Source organism: Grampus griseus (genome assembly GCF_964374135.1).
Source record: "Grampus griseus genome assembly, chromosome: 2".
Taxonomy (NCBI): domain Eukaryota; kingdom Metazoa; phylum Chordata; class Mammalia; order Artiodactyla; family Delphinidae; genus Grampus; species Grampus griseus.
In genome coordinates this window covers 115,845,833-115,864,970 of record NC_139018.1, presented here as the reverse complement: position 1 = coordinate 115,864,970, position 19,138 = coordinate 115,845,833, and the positions used below count along the sequence as shown (strand labels likewise).

The window sequence follows — 19,138 nt, the reverse complement described above, 5'->3', positions numbered from 1 at the left end:
CTGGCAACCCCAGAAATAGTTTGGAAGCCATTCACACTGGCCTTTCTTGTGTCTTAAAAAAGGAAACTAAATTCCAGCCCTGTTCCTCTGTGTGGTAACAGTGAGCTGAGCAGTTGGCTCAGAATCCTTCCCTTCATCTGTAGTAGCAGGTACAAGTAAAACATCAGACACAGGAGCTTTTGTGGCCACCTCTTTCTGGATAGTGTCTTGCTGCTTGTATGGTGGGAAGGAGAGGGAGGGAGAAGCCACCACAGAGCCAGTGCTTCTGGCCAGAAAGAGTTCTAGCCCATATCTGTCCTTAGTATAGTTGAGGAAGCATTCTCCATTTAATGGAAAGATCTTCTGGGTTTTTCACCTTCTTGTCAAGGACTCAGTAGGAGTCCCTAGAGCCAGTTCAGGCTTAAAGAACTGATTGATTTAGAGAGTAAATAAAAATAGTAAATTACATTTATGAGGATATTGGTAATAGCACAGGAGGTAATCTGACATGGGCCTTGAATCTATATATTTCTATGGAAAATAGCAAGTTACTTGTCTGTTCTTTATAGCAACTCAGAAGATGCCTATGAAGAGGACTTAGAGTAGAGTTAGAGGCTGCTGCAGTTGGCACTGTTGAATTAGAGAACCTGCTTCTGGAAAGGGAAAAAGAAAACCTTGTCTATGTGAAAATGGGGAACATTAACCCAGTGATTTTTCTTTTATTTAACGATTTTTTCCCTTGCACGCCTCCTTCTCCTGCCCCCTTGCTCCTTTCCTTGTAAAAGCAGAATTACCCAAACGGCCACAAAGCTCTGCAGAAGTTTGTAGGCATGGACTGGGCTGGGCATTTGGTACTTGTACTTGCAGGAGCCTGACTCAGGTAGACTCATAGTTAAAAGGTCATGCCTTGGGTCTAGAAGAAGATGCGGCTTTGGGGTACCTACCTCTCAATCTCGAGAGTATACAGCAGTCTCCCAGTTTACTTAGAAATAAGCTTCCTAACTTTGGGGTGTCTGCATGTGGTTGAAACAAACCCTGGCTAGTTCAGACTCTCCCCAGACCTCCCCGTCAATCAGTTGACGCTAGTTAACTGTTTTAGAGAGCCAGGCTTCTTTTTTTTTTTCAACACCCTGAACGCCACTCTAATTGGATTTTTTTATGATTTCAGCGCCCTCAAGGACATTTGTCTCCAAGGGGAAGTTGAAATTTTCTATCTAAGAATGACCTCCTGGGCTTCCCTGGTGGCGCAGTGGTTGAGAGTCCGCCTGCCGTTGCAGGGGACACGGGTTCGTGCCCCGGTCCGGGAAGATCCCACATGCTGTGGAGCGGCTAGGCCCGTGAGCCGTGGCCGCTGAGCCTGTGCGTCCGGAGCCTGTGCTCCGCAACGGGAGAGGCCACAACAGTGAGAGGCCCGCGTACCGCAAAAAAAAAATGACCTCCTGGCAGTAATGTAAGGCAGGAAGAGAAGCGTGCCCAGTTTTTAGGTTCTCTCTCTGTCCATAGCATGTTCTACATATGAATGATGGCTAGGGTAAGTAAGGGTCTCCTAACCAGTGCTTCTAAATAGGAGTAAGTGGCAGGTAAGAATTTTTCAGCTTCTCCTAAATGTTCATCTCTCTTGGACTATCATGGGCAATGCTCGACCACCAGTGTTCGATCAGAAATAAAACCCCCCCACCTTCATCCTGGTGCAGAATGCAGATGTGGCACCGAGGCCAAGGAGCTTGGTCTAGCACTGGTTTCCGTATACGGCAATTACAGGAGGAAGGTTACCCCACCCCACAGCCCTCCTATGGTGCAGAATCATATTTAAACCTATTAAAATTATTGACTTGCTCCCAGCTGACTCTCTCCTGGATCTTAAGGGAAAAAGTGCTTTCCTTTGCCTTCTGAGAATTCTTGGCAGAAAGTCTACCAGGTTGCTTTCATCACCTTCTTAATCTCACTGAGCTGCAGTGGTCATTTGCATCACCACAGGTAAGAGTAGCATTTGCTTTGGCCTCCTTGTAATTTAAGCATCTGGAAGCTCTTGGCCTCAGAGTTTACCCTTTCTCAGTGCAGTCTGAGAGGAAGAACCAGAAGGCGAGTCCCAAATGGGACAGAAAATAAAATTGAATAATAAAAATTCAGTAAAAACCTAAAAGTGTGTTTGGGTTTTAATGTTGCCTTTATATTTTTTTAATTTCTGTGGAGTACTGGTTCTCTCTTTTTATTGCTTTTGTTTTTGCTTGGTTTTGATTTTCCTGAAATTGTGGTGCTTTCTGCCGATGGTGTGTGTGCGCCTTCCATTGCAGGGTTTGCAGCTGTTCTGCTCGACTTAAGGCCCAGGGATTTGGCTTCTGTCCAGTGTGTTTTGGAAACCATGGGACACCACTGCGCTAATGTTTACATGCATCTGCTTCTGTCTTAGTAGCTGCTATGCCTCCATTATCTGTACATAGAGACCCTGTTTGATGTTACGGATAAGGACCAGTGCTGAATGAAAGATAACCACTATCCTTTTGCCAGAGTTGGAAAATAATTGGAACGAATTTACTTGAGCAAACTTGAGGATTTGCTTTATTTATCACAAGTTTCTTTGACGATATGAACTCTACAGTGTTACACTGATTAGGAGGTGCTTGGGCATTACATTTTTCAAGTGTCCCATGACGTCTCCGTCCTCTCCTGCTTCCTGCACAATGAACAAAGCTTAGTTCCAGTGAAGGGAGAGAGTTTTGTCTTCAAGAGTTAAGAGTCAGCACTATACTTTATAAAATGTTGTCAGGGAGCTGCTACAGACTTGTAGACAGGAAGTAGCCAGGTTCAGGGAAATGGGAAGTTAGTCAAGGATTTCTGAGAAAGAATTGGAAGAAAAGTAAAAGAGCAAATACCTCTGATTGTGGATTGGAAAAGATGGCTAGTTTAGACTTTACCTGAAAATGTTTGACCAAGAGTAGAAAAAGAACTAACCATGGGAAATGATTAAAGATAAATAACGACAAAAGACAATAAACAAACTTCAAGACTTTAATATAGTGATGGAATTCAAAGTGCTTTATGAACCTTCCAGTAACGGTATTGATATAGTGTGCCTTAAAAAATTTCTGCTCAATGTGTTATAATATTTGACTCAAATAGGTTATTTCTGTAGATACCAAATGAGTGATCCCAGGTTATCTAAGCCCAGGTAGAACCAGAAGATGAAGTATATAACTTGCCCTAGGGTGGAAGGTGTATGGGGATGTTTTTGGGTTGGAGGAGGAGGGATAAAGAATTCGATCAGATGTGTTTTCTAGGCCCAGCTTTGTCACTAATGATAATTATGGCCTTTCACAAGTCATTGTACCTTTCTAGCTCTTAAAGAGTGGGATTCATTGAACTCTTAAGGGCCTTTCAGCTCTAAAATTCTAGGAGCCCATCATACCAACATATACCACATTCTAGTTATGATTATCTTAGAATGGAAAGTGTTTTAAAGTGCAATTCTGAAAAAATTTTGTCTTTGGAGTAAAATATGGGCTGGAGAGAAGAACTTATGTTTCCTTAACAGTTTTCTCTCGGCAAAATTTGGAAAATGCAATAGACTTTCAATAGGAAATTTGCTTTTAGGATCTACATTGTCTTTTTCTGCATAATTAATGGCCAGGCTGTTTTGCCATAGATTTATCAGATATAAATGTGGGAAAAGCCATATATGCCTAATTATAACTATTACTGTTTCAAGGCAGGAAGTTTATTAGTTATCTAAATGATATTGCCTATTGCCTTTGTCTTCAGAACTGCAAAGTGGAGCCTGATTTTCTAATTGAAGCCGAATTGGTTGGTGGTTCTTATCTCATAAAATGGTGGTATTCAAAAGCGTACTGTTGCCAGTGCAAGCATCCATAATACTCCCATTCTTTTCACGTCTAGGCCAACTGGTCTTCAGGCTGTTGTCTGCGCTAGTGGTCATTTGCTTATAATCATTGTTTTTCCTTTCTTGACTTCCTCCAAAGTGGCAAAGTGAAATTCCTCATGTGGTCCTGTCTGCCCTCCCTCTTCTAGTCTCCCCAACCTACCCCATCCAACTCTCAGGCCAGGGCTGCAGAGCATGGAACTGTGGCTCCCTATCATTGTGCACTCTTATTACAGAGCCAAGGATTGTCACCAGTGAAGAAGTCATTATTCGAGAAAGCCCTGCGCCCCCTGTCACCCTGCAGTGTAACCTCACCTCCAACTCTCACACCCTTACATACAGCTACTGGACAAAGAATGGGGTAGAACTGACTGCCACTCGTAAGAATGCCAGCAACATGGAATACAGGTGAGAGGGGCTAGCAACTCCTGGGAAGATGGGAGGGAACATGGTTGAGTTTACTTGACATTCATCATCTGTAATTATGCTATGTGGGAGAGACATGGTCCTCCCCTGGAGACTCTAATCCAGTATATCTGGGGTGAGGCCCAGGAATCTAGAAAGGATTTCTAATGAGTGGCCAGGTTTGAGAGCCGTAGAAGATCCCTTCACTATGATGATAGAGCAACTGAGGGCATCGGGAGTGATTTGCTTAGGGTAACAATGCTAGTCAATAAAAAAGCCACAATTAGAATGCAGGTCTCTTGACTAAATCCAGTGGTTTGAGGAATCAGATTGAAATCTGATCTAGGACTCTTAGAGCAATATCACCCTAAGTGATATTTCCACTGAGTAGATTTCCTAGTGAATTACCTTTTAGGAGTGTTTATTATGACCATAACCTGATCAGGACCAGTGGGTACAGAGCTCATTACTGATCTGGAAAAGGATGGTAGCCTGGAAATACCCTTTAATGAAAGGGGGATATTTGCTGGCAGAAGTTACCCAGCACCTGAAGATTTGGTACTTTTTTGGAATATCTAGAACACCTGGTACCTCACCTTTCAGAATAGTTTGTTCCTAGTTGAAAAGGGTCAGCTAATCCTATTTGGCAGGATGATGCAGTGCAAAGAAAGAGTGCACTGGAGTGAGACCAGGAAAACCTGTGTACCTAGTAGTAGCAAGGACATTCTGCAGTATTTTGCAGAATTGAAATCATTTCATACCCCTTATTTAATTGACCCACATTAATTTGTGGATCCTCCTTTTTTTTGGATAAGAAAACTGAGACTCAAAGAGTAATAATGCTTGACTGCTTTCAAGGCCACATACTGTACCTAATAAGTTGCAGAACCAAGGCTAGGTTCCAGGTCTTCTGACTTTCTAGAATCTAGGTCATTGGTTTTTTTTTGTTTTTTATTGTTCGTTTGTTTGTTCTTCTGCTGTATTATACCATTTCGTGGCAAGGTAGTTAATCTCTCTCCACTGTAGTTTCTTTTGATATGAAATTGGAAATATAGCCTCAGCTATATCCTCATAGTTTGGAAAAGGTTAATCAAATAGAGATGCTGAGTGGAATAAAAGGCATCTATTCTTGGTCTATTAGTTTTACAAGTTTGTTTTTTTATAATACCGCTTTCAAGGTACTACACGTCCAATCTTGTTTCTCTTGGGTCTTTACTATGTTACCCCCCAAAGCTTTGAACTGTAACTTTATGTAAAGTTTGAACCTAACTTTATAGAACGACTCTTTTTTTTTTTAATTGGAGTATAATTGCTTTACATTGTTGTGTTAGTTTCTGCTGTACAGTGAAGTGAGTCAGTTATATGTATACATATATCCCCTCCCATCTTGGACCTCCTCCTCCCACCCCCCAGTTCCTACCCATCTAGGTCATCACAGAGCACTGAGCTGAGCTCCCTGTGCTATACCACAGGTTCCCACTAGCTATCTATTTTAGACATGGTAGTGTATTTTTCCTCAGCCTATTTGAAGCTCTCCGGGGGGTGTTCTGCATTGTCAGAGTTTTTCAGGGAATCTGTAGAGTAACAACTCACATTTTGTAGAGTAACAACTGATAAGTCCCTTGGGCCACCTAATAAGTTGACCATGGAGCCAGTGTCAGACCCTGCTTCTGCTTAGCCTGTAGGGGACATATTTGATTTGCTTTAGTTACTTCCCAATAGCTAGTCAAAGGAAATGTTGTGGGGAGATTTTGAGCCCATAGGCATGGCCCCAAGTTTGGGAGTCATCTCTCAAGGAACTTACTGTAGTCAAGTCTAAGCCCTAAAGATATTGCTGCTGCTGCTGCTGCTGCTCCTAACTCTGGAACATTGCTAAGAGCAGCTAACTGGTGTCTGTTTCCCTATTGGGAGCATATTGATATAAGAATAGGCATTTGGTTCAAATTGAGAAGACTGTTGACAGCTCCTCTTAGAATCTTATGCTGCCGTGGGTATGCTGAGACAGTCCTGTGGGTGGGCTATGTCTCTCCTCATCCATACTCTCTTCAAGTCTTTTTTGGGATGAACAGTAAGATGAGTAAGTGCATTTGGCCAGTGTTTGAGGTCAGGCGTTTTTCTCAGACATTAGTGCAGTGGAGATTTGACCATTGCAAGTATTATATTTTAACCATTGAGCAAAAGAGTAGGAGCGGGGGCTTTCCTGGTGGCGCAGTGGTTGAGAATCCGCCTGCCGATGCAGGGGACACGGGTTTGTGCGCCGGTCCGGGAAGATCCCATGTGGAGCGGAGCGGCTGGGCCCGTGAGCCATGGTCACTGAGCCTGCGCGTCCGGAGCCTGTGCTCTGCAACGGGAGAGGCCACAACAGTGAGAGGCCCGCGTACCGCAAAAAAAAAAAAGAGTAGGAGTGAAATAATGTTTATTTTCTCATCTGGAAGCTGATGTTTCTCTGTTTTCTGTAATTACACACCAGCCTTTCTGCACGTTTGGGGGGATGTGTCTAGGCCAGCATGAACTGAGCTGATATGAAGCTGACCTTCAGGGCCAAGAAAGCTTGTATAGGATCACCCTATAGGATTCAGAGGAAGTACTGTTCTCTTCATACATACTTCTTGCAGTCCTTTCACTCTGCTTAACTTGGTCTAAGTTTGTGTTCATTCATGTGTTTATTCATTTTTCTACTGTATTCCAGGCACCAGGGTATATGCTGGGTATAGAATTGTGTACCAAATAAACAGTGCCTATCTACATAGAACTTGGTCTGTAGGGAAAAACAGACATTCATCAAGCAATCACATAAATAAATAATTACATATTGTGATAAGGGTCGTGAAGAATTACAGTGTAGTATGAGAGAGAATGTCAGGGAGAGGGATGTCACTTAGATTGGGGGGTGGAAGTGACACGTAAGCCAAGACCAATGGAAAAGGACTTAAGAGGCTAAGAGTGATGGGACGAGCATTCTATATAAAGGAGCATCTTGTGTCAGGGTTTTGAGGTAGGAACAAGTTCAGCACATTGAAAAACTGAAAAGAGACCTGTAGGGCTAGAAAGTGGCTGAGATGACACTAGGGAGGGGCCAGATCATGCAGGGCCCTTGAGTTCTAGCTGCACCTAAAAGTCTTGAGAACTGAGCTGCATCTCTGTGGCTGATGCTCTGATGGCAGATTTTTCCCCCCAATATTCCTATGTCCTGTTAGTAGACTTATTGAAAGGCATGCTACTAAAATGCAGGGTAGGAAGAACACTACTACTAAAAGTCTTCAGGAAAGCGCAGAAAAAGATTTGCTTTTTTTCTGCTCTTATTTATTTGACTGGAACCACCAGGTGAGCAAGAACTTTTTGGTGATGGCTCCATCTTCTGTATCTAAGTGTAGATTATAGTAGTTTGTACAGCCCTCTCTTTTGATTACTTGCTTTGTAGTTTATTTCTCCCAATAGACTGGAGCATCTTAATGTTAGGGACCTGTATTCCTGACACCCAGTAAGAAGTAAATTATTAACACAGAGGGAGGTTTTTGCTTTTAGTTAGGAGGAGGTGAGTTGCATGTCAGGGCACGACTTGGAGAGCAGGGTCCCTGGTTGCCCCTTTGATTCTCCTTTTGTTGTGTATTTTGACTGTTCCCAGCTTCCTTACTTGATTTTTCTTCTCATCTCTGCAGGATCAATAAACCGAGAGCTGAGGATTCAGGCGAATACCACTGTGTATATCACTTTCTCAGTGCTCCTAAAGCAAATGCCACCATTGAAGTAAAAGGTACAAACCAACAGAGGCTGCGGTGTGAGCCTCTCACTCTGCTTCTGAGACACTGACTTGGTCTGGGCTTCCAGTCTTTGAGCTTTTCTTGTTTTCATAATGGGAGGCAGTATAATATTATGGATAGGACTGAAGGGTCAGGAGCTCAACTGCCAGGGTTTAAATCCAAATCCCATCATTCACTGTGTGACCGTGGCGAGTTATTAACTTCTCTATGCTTCTGTTGCCTCATTTGTAAAACCTAACACGTGGCACATGGGTAAGTTAGAGGAATTAAATAAGTTAATATAGTAGGTTGAACCATATGAAATTTCTGTTTTTGTAGTTCAAAAAATGTTTCAATTTTGGTAGCTTCATAATGGTTCATCCTTAGGTAAAGCTCTTAGAATAGAGCCTTTGAAGTAGTATTATGTAGGTATCTCCAATGGGCCAGGATTTGGCAAAGTACAGTGTGCAGGGTGAATATAAACTCTTTGTAAGGTAATTCATTAGAATTGTAATAAAAACTCTGGGTGCCCGGCATCTTAAAGATGAGATTGTAGCTGAAGGTTGCAAGAAAGGCCAATAGAACTGTAAGAGTCAGAGCTGACTAACATTTAACCCAGCTTTCCTGTGTTATTTCAAAGAAGCAGTTGAGACCCAGAAAAGTGAAACCACTAGCTCTCTGTCACACAGTGAGTTTGTGGCAGAGCTAGCATAGAACCCAGGTCTTGACTCCCATCCCTATGTTTTTCCATTTTATAAAATGGCCATGGGGAGGCAGGGCTACTGTTTGAGGTCAGACTGAAGAGGTGAGGATCTTTTTTAGTCCTTTTCATTTTGCTTAGGAAGGACAAACTTGTTCTCTAAATCTATAGGGTGATCCCTAGAAGGTGGAAGGATAAATTTAGGAAATGGGAATGGCATATATAGCAGGTATTCAGATTTTCCTTAAAATATTTGGAAGACTAAAAATTCAGACTCAAGAAAATCTTAGACACAAAGTTTCTATTATATGTTGTTACTAAAGGAAAGTAGTGTCTTGGTGACACTTGCCCTAACTTGTGTCCTTGTTGACATAAGGACGGCCAGTGCCTCCTCTAGTGGCCAGATTCGATTCTAAATACCTGAAGGGGTGGAGTCACAGTGGCATGGTTACAGTCCACACAGGCCAGAGAACCTAGGATTTGATTAACTCCGTGGCTTTTCTTGTAGAGATCTGGGTTTATCACTGTTTTTGAAGAGTGCCATATTTATTCAACATGAGGATGAAAGTGTGATAAAGCGTTTTCTCTTAAGCCAGCCAAGGGCCCTGGATGAGCTGAGCTACGTGGGGAGACGTTTCACTCCTTCATATGAGATCTGAGGCCCTGCAACATTCCAGGCTAAGCTTTTGGCACAAAGTTCAAGTGCAGAGGGAATGGGATGGGTGAGGGAGGGAGAGTGTCTAGTGTCTAGTTAATCGAGGTCTCCAAGCCTAAAGGATAATTACATATAATTCGAAGTCTTGACTAACTCTAATCGTATTGATCAAGCGTTAATGATTTCTAAGCAGCACTTTCAGGAGTAGAAAGAGAGTTATTTTTCCATTGGTTTGTCTGCTCAAGAAAGTGAAGTTCCGATGGCCCCAAAGGCATCTTTCCTCACATTCTCTTTAGCAAATAAGAAGTGGTCTGGAGGCTGCAGTCAGGAGTGTCTTCCGAGAAAGATACAACAGGCACAGTATCTCACCATAGTGAAGGCATGTACTGTGCTCTGTTGCATTTGTACTGTACAATAACCCTGTGAGGTGGATTGGACAGGTGGTATTAATAGCCTCATTTTAAAGAAGTAGACCTTAAGAGAATTCTGTTTTATATAATCCTAAAACATATTCTGTGACTAGCTTGGGCAGATACGTTAGTCTGTCAAGAAAATTCATATGGAATTCTAGTCTTTCTTCCTTCTCTCCCCTGACACCTGGATAGAGAACAGCTGAAAACTTAATGTCTTTTAGGTTAGAGATAGTTTGGTCTGGTAAAGACTGAACACTTGGCTTTTCTTGTGTAAGTTTAGGAGGGTTTGCCATAGGCCCAGGATCACATTCTAAGCTAGCTCCCGATTATGGTTGGGGTAGAAAACTGCCTTGAATTTACAGCGTTATATGTGTTGTTCCCACAGCATTTTCATGTAAACTCTTGTTTCCTCAGTTCCTCTATGGTGGGGTAAGAGACAGTTATCTTTTTATAGCTATAATGATTTAAAAACTCTGCTGAGTAATAGAGAGGCAAGAGGTGGTTGTACTCAAGAACAGAGAAATTCAGGGGATTCAGGAACATAAGTGATCTCTGCCAGGAGGAGTCTCTGAGAGTCTCCATTTGTTTAACTAAATCGACATTTCAAGGCAATATAATTCAGACCATACATACATATTTCTTTAGCACTTATTCTACACTCAGCCCTTTTCTTCCCCATCTGGCTTTCCCTGCAGTTGAAAACTTCCCTGGGGTGTTGTTTGGGCTCAGCACTGTGGGGAGTGAAGGACTTAGACTAGCCAGAGACTGGGCATTATATGTCAAATGACTAAATCTTGAGTTACTTGTTATGTACAAAAGAAAAGAAGGCTGAAGGAATCAGAGGGAGGGACACATATCTGGGAACAGACCTGAGGTGGCAGTGCTTTTCCACCTTAGCCTGTAGATCCCCGTCAAGAAAGGAATTTTGAGGGTGGTCGTATATACATGTGGTAGGGAAGGCCTTGCACCTGAAGTAAGGTTGGTTTGTTTTTTCTTTCTCTTTTTTTAAAGGACAAGAGTGAGGCACAGTATAAACAGGAAGATACTATTACTGTTGAGGATTACATTTCTTAGGTATTTGGCAGGTGACCTGAGCAGATGCTGGGGGAGGAAGATGGAGCAGGGCTGGCCAGGGGGAGAGGAAACAGCAATGACTAGACCTTGTGGGACCTCGGTCCTATAACCAGCCTCTCCAGGGATCTGCTTAGATAACTCTGGGGAGGCTTCTCTTTCCTTTTTGACTCCTCAGAGGTTGTGTCTTCTGGAGACTCCACACCTTACCATACAGCATTTGTGAAAGAATAGGTGTTGAATTTTCTATCCCTGTAATTATTCAACTTTTCTAGCCCTTAGTCCCTCCCTCTTCCTCTTCCTTTTCTAAAATTAAAAAATGTGCTCACAAAAACAAGTTAAAGTTTTCTATGTAATGGACAAATTTGAAAAGAAAATACCTCTCATGACTCCCAGACCCTATCCTCACCCTTCAATCATTTTGGTGACTCCAGTAAACAAGGAGTTTGAGTTTTATTGCTGTTTTTAGAAAAGGATTTTGGTGGTCAGCAAGTCCTCTGCGACAGACATGCCATTGCCGCTTGTGAAAGGTACATCCCAGCCCCAGGAAGGTTTGAGTCTGGTGTTTTATTAGGGCCATCATTATGTCTCCCTGCTCATTGGGCATTTCAATTGAATTTCAGTCTTTTGGTGGCTATGAGAGCCAAGATTGATCTTGTTTTTCTTCTCCCTACTTATTAGCTTTCTTGCTATTTGAATATTATGACTAAATGTTAGGATTTCTAGAAGTGACCTTGCCCTGCATCCCTGTTTCCTACTCTGTTGCATGGCCTTACAACTGATATATCAAAGTTCAGACTGGCTGAGGCGGACTGTATAGTGATGGTGACAGATATCATTATTAGGAGTAATAATACACCTCTCACGTTTGTACAGCACTTTCAGCATGCAGAGTGTTTTTGTGCTCATTTATTCGTTTGACGGGCAGCTAGTTTGACAGGTGGAGATGCTTAGAGGTTGTGACATAGTTTAAATTCGAGCTGATGTCAAAGCTGGTTCTGTCTCAGAATTGCCCTGACTTGAAAAGTCTCTGAAAGCATAACAGTAATATCTTGAAGCTGCTTGAACATTTTGAACATGAACCATAGCCCAAATAACCATACCTGTTCCTTCTTTTCCTCTCTTCAGGGTGCTACTCTGACTTACCTTAATAAGAATAAGAACAGCTAACGTTACTGTGTGCTTATTACTATGTGCCAGGCACATTACTTGTCCCTTTCCTCTCCTGTAGTCTTCACAACTCTGAGGTAAATGCCATTATTATCTCCACTTTCCAGGTGAGAAAATTGAGGCTCCAAGGGAATTGAATGATTTGCTCAGTGTGACATAGTCAACCAGTGGGGCCAGAGCTCTCACCCAAGCACCCTAGTACCAGAGCCCATGTTCCTAAGCACTAAGCCACACCGCTGTGTTCAGCATATAACAGTGTAAAGGTCTTGGACTGACAGAAGAAATGGGTTCTAATCCTGGCCCTGCCATTATAAACTTGCTGTGGCCCTGACCAGTCACTTTCCTTCGTTGGGCCTCAGATTCCCCAAGTGTATGATGAAGTAAGATGAGATAGATGATCTTGAAGGTTTTGTAAGGCTCTAAAGGTCTGTGGTTCCCTTATGTGAACACAGATGAGAAGTTGGGTTAGTGAAGGAAACGATTTCTAAGCTTCTTTTCCTAGTAATAGTGACTGTCAGGTTCTTAACTTTGAGACTGTCACCTCAGTGCCCCCCACACCTCCACGCGTTCATCTCCCTGTCTTATGAGACACTCCCTGTAGTCCCCTGATCTCAAACACTGATGCTAGGAAAAGTGTTAGAGCAGTGGTTCTCAAACTTGATTTAAGGTATACGAAATGTGGCCTAGGCATCAGGCTTATTAAAAGCACTCCAGATGATTATAGTGTACAGCCAAGGTTAGAATCATTCTTAGTGGAGACTTCAGTGCCTCCTACTCAGTGGTTTCACCTGCAGGAGAGGGACAAGCCTCTTCCGCAGAAGGCAGCACAAGTCCCAGACTGCTCTAGTCTTTACAACCACTGATTAATCTATTCTGTATAATTATTGAGCCAAAAAGCCAACATCTTCCTTTTTCTAAAAAATATTTATTTATTTGGTTGTGGCACGTGGGCTCCTTAGTTGTGGCAAGAGAACTCTTTGTTACAGCCAGCATGCATATGGAATCTAGTTCCCCAACCAGGGATGGAACCCAGGCCCCCTGCATTGGGAGCACAGAGTCTTAACCACTGCACCACCAGGGAAGTCCCCCAACATCTTTCTTGCCTCCATCTCAGCCAGTCTCATATTGTTTCTTGGGCTTGGCCCTTGGCTAGCAGTAAATCTTAACTCTCCCTCTGCCTTCAGCCAAGCCTCTATTTTTGCCTATAGAAAATATGAGGTGTCTCTGGGATTTGATAGGTTGCATGAAGGAAGCAAAGAGATCATCTCTACATTATCAGTGTGTTGTATGATGAGACGTTGTGCTATATCTTTAAGGATGGAGTTTCTTTGAAAATGAGTTGCAAGATTATGAATTTGCTTTGAAAAGTGAGCACTAAATAAGCAGTCCAGGTAAGAGGCCCCATACCTTGATCCTGTCTCAGCTCTGTTGTGTTAACTTTATTTAACATCATCTTCAGCTGAACATGCCTCCGTTGCCTAAGCTGGCACTTTCTACAGCCACCAGCCTGGCAGAGAAGCTGGATGCTTCTCTGTAAATGCCTGCAAGTTAGGCAGCAGAGGGTACTGAGGAACATGCCTTTGTCCTCAGCCAAAGGCCTAGATAATGACATTGGGTCAGGTGTTGGTGGGTAACTTAAGACTGTTTTGGAACCCCGGTGTTGCCATTTATTAGGATACTGGAAGGGTCCATCCATTAACTCATGGGATTAGAGTATGTAGCTAACAAGGCCAGATCATGAGTTAATTCCCAAATGGGTGTGTGATCTCTTCTAAGGATCTCTGTTACTTCTTTGCTACCCAGTCTGTGCCTCCCTGAGAAGGTAAAGGGAATTAAGCAGTATTTGCTCTGTCCGACTCCTCAGACCTACCTGCAGACCAAAAGGACCTAGTTAAGTAGGTCCTTATTAAGTGGCAAGCCCACATAAGGTGAGGCACCATAATCAGTATAAATAGGCCTTTAATCAGTATAATTCGTCAGTATCTGACCTGAGTAAACCTTATTAGAGCCACAAACAAAAGTCCTGTTTATATTAGCAAATAGGGAGAAAACACATAATAATCAGCATCTTTTTGATTTCTTAGAACTCATAATGCTTGTCTTAGCCTAACCTTTCCTTTCCCTAACTAATAATGCAATTTAAATGTTTATTTTTGACCCTGGGCTCCAGTCTTGTGCTAGATTGATACAGAGATGTAAATTAATCCTCGTAAGACCTCTATGAAGTGTGGGTATTTTATTCCCATTTTACAAAAGTAAATATTGAAACCCAAAGGATTTTAAATGACCCACCTTAGGTTACTCAGTGAGTAATAGAGTCTCAGTAGAGCCAAATTTCTCTAACTTAAGGCTAAAACTCTTTACATTATAGTATATGAAGTAGCTGAACTCTGACAGATAGATCAGTCCCACCTTAGGTCTAGAGCGTTCTAGTACATCTGCAAGCAAAGATAACATTTGGGCAGTTTGCTGTGCAGTTACCAGTAATGCATATTGTATATTTTTATTGTTTATGGACTCTGTTTTAGTTTGGTTATTTCCCCTTCTATATGGTAAAGTTCAAAAAACATGGCCTCTGGAGTCAGATAGCCCTGAATTTGGATTCTGGCTATACCAGAATTTACTAGCGGCATAATTTTAGATGTTAAATAACTTTACCAAACTTTACCAAACTTGAGTTTTCTTATTTATAAAAATTGGGTAATGTCTGCCTCATTGGGTGGTTATATTTGTTACCTGTTGCTGCACAATAAATTGCCTTAAAACAGCAAATACTTATTACCTCATAGTGTCTGTGGGTCAGGAATTGGGGAGCAGATCAGTGGGGTGGTTCTGGCTCAGGGTCTCTCCAGTTGGCTGGGGCTAGATGGCTGCCTCGGGCTGTGGCGGAAGGCCTTAATTCCTCACTACGTGGGCTTCTTCATAGGCTGTTTGAGTGTCTTCCTAGCATGGCAGCTCCCCTCTCCCAGAGCGTGTGTTCCGAGAGAGAGAGTGAGAGCGATAGAGAGAGCGAGAGGGAAGGAGGGCAAGGGAAGCCATTTTGTATTTTGTGAACTATTTGCACACCTTTATTTTTACATATAGATATATTTTGTCTATATATTGATTCATGTTCTATATATGAAAAATATATAAAATACATATTTTATAAATATATAAAATGTATGCTATATTTTATTCTTTAGAATCAAGTCACTAAGTCCAGCCCACACTCAAGAGGAGGGAAATTAGGCTCTACCTCTTAAAGGGAAGAATATCAAAGAATTTGTGTACTATTTAAGAGGTGGACTCTGAGCCCTAAGGGGCCCCCCTCTCTGACCACTGCTGACATGTGCTCTGAGAGCCTAGTTACCTTTCTTGCTGTGGGTCTGCTGTGTTGCTCAGCTGGTGGGGCAGGAACAGGCTTTCTGATTGAGCGGCAACCATAAAGGACAGAGAGAAGTAAAAAACTTCATTGACCCAGAGGCTAAAGTGATGGTTGTTATAATCATTCCTTATCAGGTTAGAGTGATGTGACTTGGGTTAATCTTCTGTCTTCCTGGTACACTAGTGATACTTCCACCAGTTCAAGGGTGAATAATCAGGGCATTATTCTTTTGAGGACATCATTCCCAAGCTTCACTCAGTATTCTTTGCTGAGTTGAGGAGAAAGCAGCAGTAGATGTAATAACCATTGAAAACTCTTAACAGGCTTCACTATGTAAACATAGCCAATAAATTGCGGAGTGGGGATGCACACTAAGTTCCTGTATAGTCTCTGCACACAGTAGCCTTTAAGGCGCCTTCCTATCTGTAAATAGAAGCCTCTATGGAATCTGGAAGTAGATGAATGAAAGGAGGACTTGGTGTTCTCCTGAGCACCAAGGCAGGAGTGAAGGCCATCCCCACCTGTCTCCCCAGGTCTTGGCCTTCAAGAATAGTAGCTTTTTAGAGACTGTGGAGCCATAAACCAACTCAGCTTTTAGCCTTCTAGGTGGTTCTTATGTGTAATCTTAGGGATGAGTCTCCAAGGCAAAAGCTGATGTTAGTGAATTCACAATACATTGGAATTAGTCAAATAACTGGGCCAGAGTAAATAGAGTGAGTATTCTCTGTGGGGCAAAGGAGAATGAAAGTGGAAAAATACATCACTTGTAAGCTGATTTCTGAAAGTTACGTCTCTACCATTTCCCTGAGCACCAGACTTGATATTCAGCTGCCTACTTAACAACTTCACTTGGATGTTAAATAAGTCTTAACATGTCCTAAACTTTGAACTCCTGGTTTTTTACTACCATGATTGCTCCATCCCTAAACAAAACAAAAACAAGCAAACGAAAAAAAATGCTAATTCTTCTCAGTCTTCCTCATCTCAGTAACTGTCAACTCCATTCTTGCAGTTACTCAGGCCAGAAACCTTGGGATCATCTTTGACTTCTTTTTCTCTCACTTTCCACATTCAGTCCATTAACAAATATATTAACTTAACCTATAAAATATATCCAGAATCTCCTCACTTCTACTGCTACTGCCTTCATCCATACCACCCTCTCCCCCTTGCCTGGATTGCTTCCACTATCGTCTCTACAATTTTTGTCCACATAGTAGCCAGAGGGAGCCTGTTAAAGCATACAGATAATTTCATACCTGCACTTAGTATTCACCAGTGGCTTCCCAGCTGACCTAGAGTAAATGCCAAAGTAATTTCATTGTCCTACAAAGTCCTATCCAATCTGGGCTCCATTCTCTGATTTGGTCTCCTACCATCGTCCCCCTGTGTTTCAGCCAGACTCCTCCATGCTGTCCTTGTACATAACAAGCACGCTTCTGCCTCAGAGCTTTTGCCTTTCCCTCTACCTGGAGTGTTCTTCCCGCAGATATATGTAGCCTACGCCCTTACTTTCTTCATGACTGTGCTAAAATTCACCTCATCAGAATGGCCTTCCCCTACCACTCTGATGTATTTGGCATGTAACGAGTGCTCAACAGATGTTTGTCCAATGAATGAAACACAACTAGAGGCAAAATGTAGCTCTTCTGCTTGTTGTATCTCCCTACTCCCCCATGATGGTGTTTAAGTATGGCTGTGGAGTGTGTTCCTTCCTTGGAGTGCTTAAGATGGGCCTTAATATTTACTGATTGAAGGAAGCTCTGAGGAAGGTGACCAGGTTGAACAGTGACTGACTGGCTGTGGGAGAAATTTGGTGTGATGGGAATTTGAGCCAGCCTGACTCATTCCCTTCTGTAGTGAGGAACTGTGCCTGGAAAAACAGATATTTCCTTTATAATGTCCTATCTAGAAAACACCTCATGCTGAGTAGTACTGCAGGCCTTAGTTTGGCAGGTTGTGGAAATGGCTTGGGGCCTTGCTCATTCTTTTCCTATCCAGGTGCCTCAGGAGGTGGTCTGGGAAGCACAGTCTGGGAGTAGCAGGATGTTGGATTATTTTTAAGCCAAGAAAAGCCAAGCCAGTCAGAAGGGAAACATGGGGTCAGCCCATGATATAATACAATTGTACAGGCTTTTACAGTCTCAAAATGAATATTTTGACATCTATCTATGCAAGACACTGGATATAGGCAGCGGCTAGAAATAACTCCATTTGATAATGGAGTATAGAGTTCAAGCACAGAATAATTAAATAACCAGCAAAACTGGAATTTGGACCAGGCCTATTGATTCTCCTTCCCATCTTCGCCAGCAAAGTGACGTCTGGCCTACTTTGAGTTTTATTGCTTTTGGAGTTTTATTGCTTTTGGATTAGTATAACTGATGCGGTAAGGTGGAAAATACAGTTAAGATCAAAGAAGGCCAAATTCAAAGAATTAGCCCCTATCTCAGGCTAATTGGATCCTTGAAACTTATCTAATATTTAAACCACAGGTGCTGTTTATTTCTTTCTAAGTTATCCCTAAAAGCAGAGAAAATCAGCAGCTTCTGGCATGTCTAGAAATTCCCCTAAGATTGGGTTCATTGAGATGACTGCAAATCAGGTGTATAAATCAGATTCTTAAGCCGTTAATAAAATCTCTTGGGACGCTGGTTGAATTTCCTGTTCATTTCTTTCTTCCCTTGTGAAGACCAGTTTGCTTCATTCCCTCTTTTCTGGGAGAGGCTTGGCCATTGATACTCATCACCTAGCTTCTCCAAGCATTCATTGTTTTTATATACCTTGCAGTAGGACTTGATTTTAGGTGTTTGATCTCAGGGATCTCTCATTTCCTTAAGGGAATATATGGCATTTGATACAATACATAATTATTGCTAACGTAGGTGTATTAAGAAAAAACCATGACTGGCAGAGAAGGTAATAGCTTCTGTTTGCATTTTCTTTAAAGGATGGCTTAATTTATGCAGTTGCACCTGTGCTCTCTTCCAGTAGGTTGGAGAACCACCTGTATTATTAGTAGAACTTCGCATATAGTAATCCTGGTGTCTGCTTTGGTGGGTGGGAGGTTAGGGCAAGGGAGTGGTTCCATTGCTGTGTTCTGACCTGAAATGCATGTTATCAAAGCTGAATATGAGAGTGGGTCAAAGGAGAAGCAGGGCTCTGAGCCAATAGTTGGGGCCTTTTGTATCCTGTTCAGCTTATGCTCCCATGGTAACTGTATTCAACACTCTTTCTCACAGCTGCTCCTGACATCACTGGCCATAAACGGAGTGAGAACAAGAATGAAGGGCAGGATGCCATGATGTACTGCAAGTCAGTTGGCTACCCCCACCCAGAGTGGATCTGGCGCAAGAAGGAGAACGGTATGCCTATGGTGAGTACGAGGCAGCCCTGGTTCTCTATACGTGGGTCTCTGTGGTTGCTGGAGTTTCTCCTGGGGAGTTCTAGACATCTGGACTAGTTTCTGCAACCTACCATCCTGGCTGCCGTGGCTTGGGTCACCCTTTCTAGAGTCTTGGTGGTTACATCATGAATCTGGAGGTCATTGGCAGTTTCTGACCAGCATGGAACCCCTGTACGTGATTTGTTAAAGCTGTCTGTCTGGTAAAGGATTTGGCTGTTTACCTTCAAGATAAGACACCAAGAAGAGCTAACCCCAATCTTAAAATTTTACTGTTATTCTAGTACATTTATCCCAAAGAAAATATTGCTCATAAAGTGGTCTTAATGTACTTTTCTTGTTTTTTTGGGAAGGCAAG

General features: G+C 42.4%; 1 protein-coding gene across 2 annotated transcripts in view; it reads left to right on the top strand.

Annotated features, from left to right (window-relative positions):
- The window catches only part of NPTN (neuroplastin), a 55,658-nt gene that overhangs the window by 25,051 nt on the left and 11,469 nt on the right, over window positions 1–19,138 (top strand). For both annotated transcript variants that reach the window (XM_082647501.1, XM_082647502.1), the window contains 3 exons: window positions 4,093–4,264; window positions 7,921–8,015; window positions 18,620–18,753. In XM_082647501.1, the coding sequence (XP_082503627.1) occupies window positions 4,093–4,264; window positions 7,921–8,015; window positions 18,620–18,753 (401 nt within the window). The remainder of the gene's footprint in view (window positions 1–4,092; window positions 4,265–7,920; window positions 8,016–18,619; window positions 18,754–19,138) is intronic.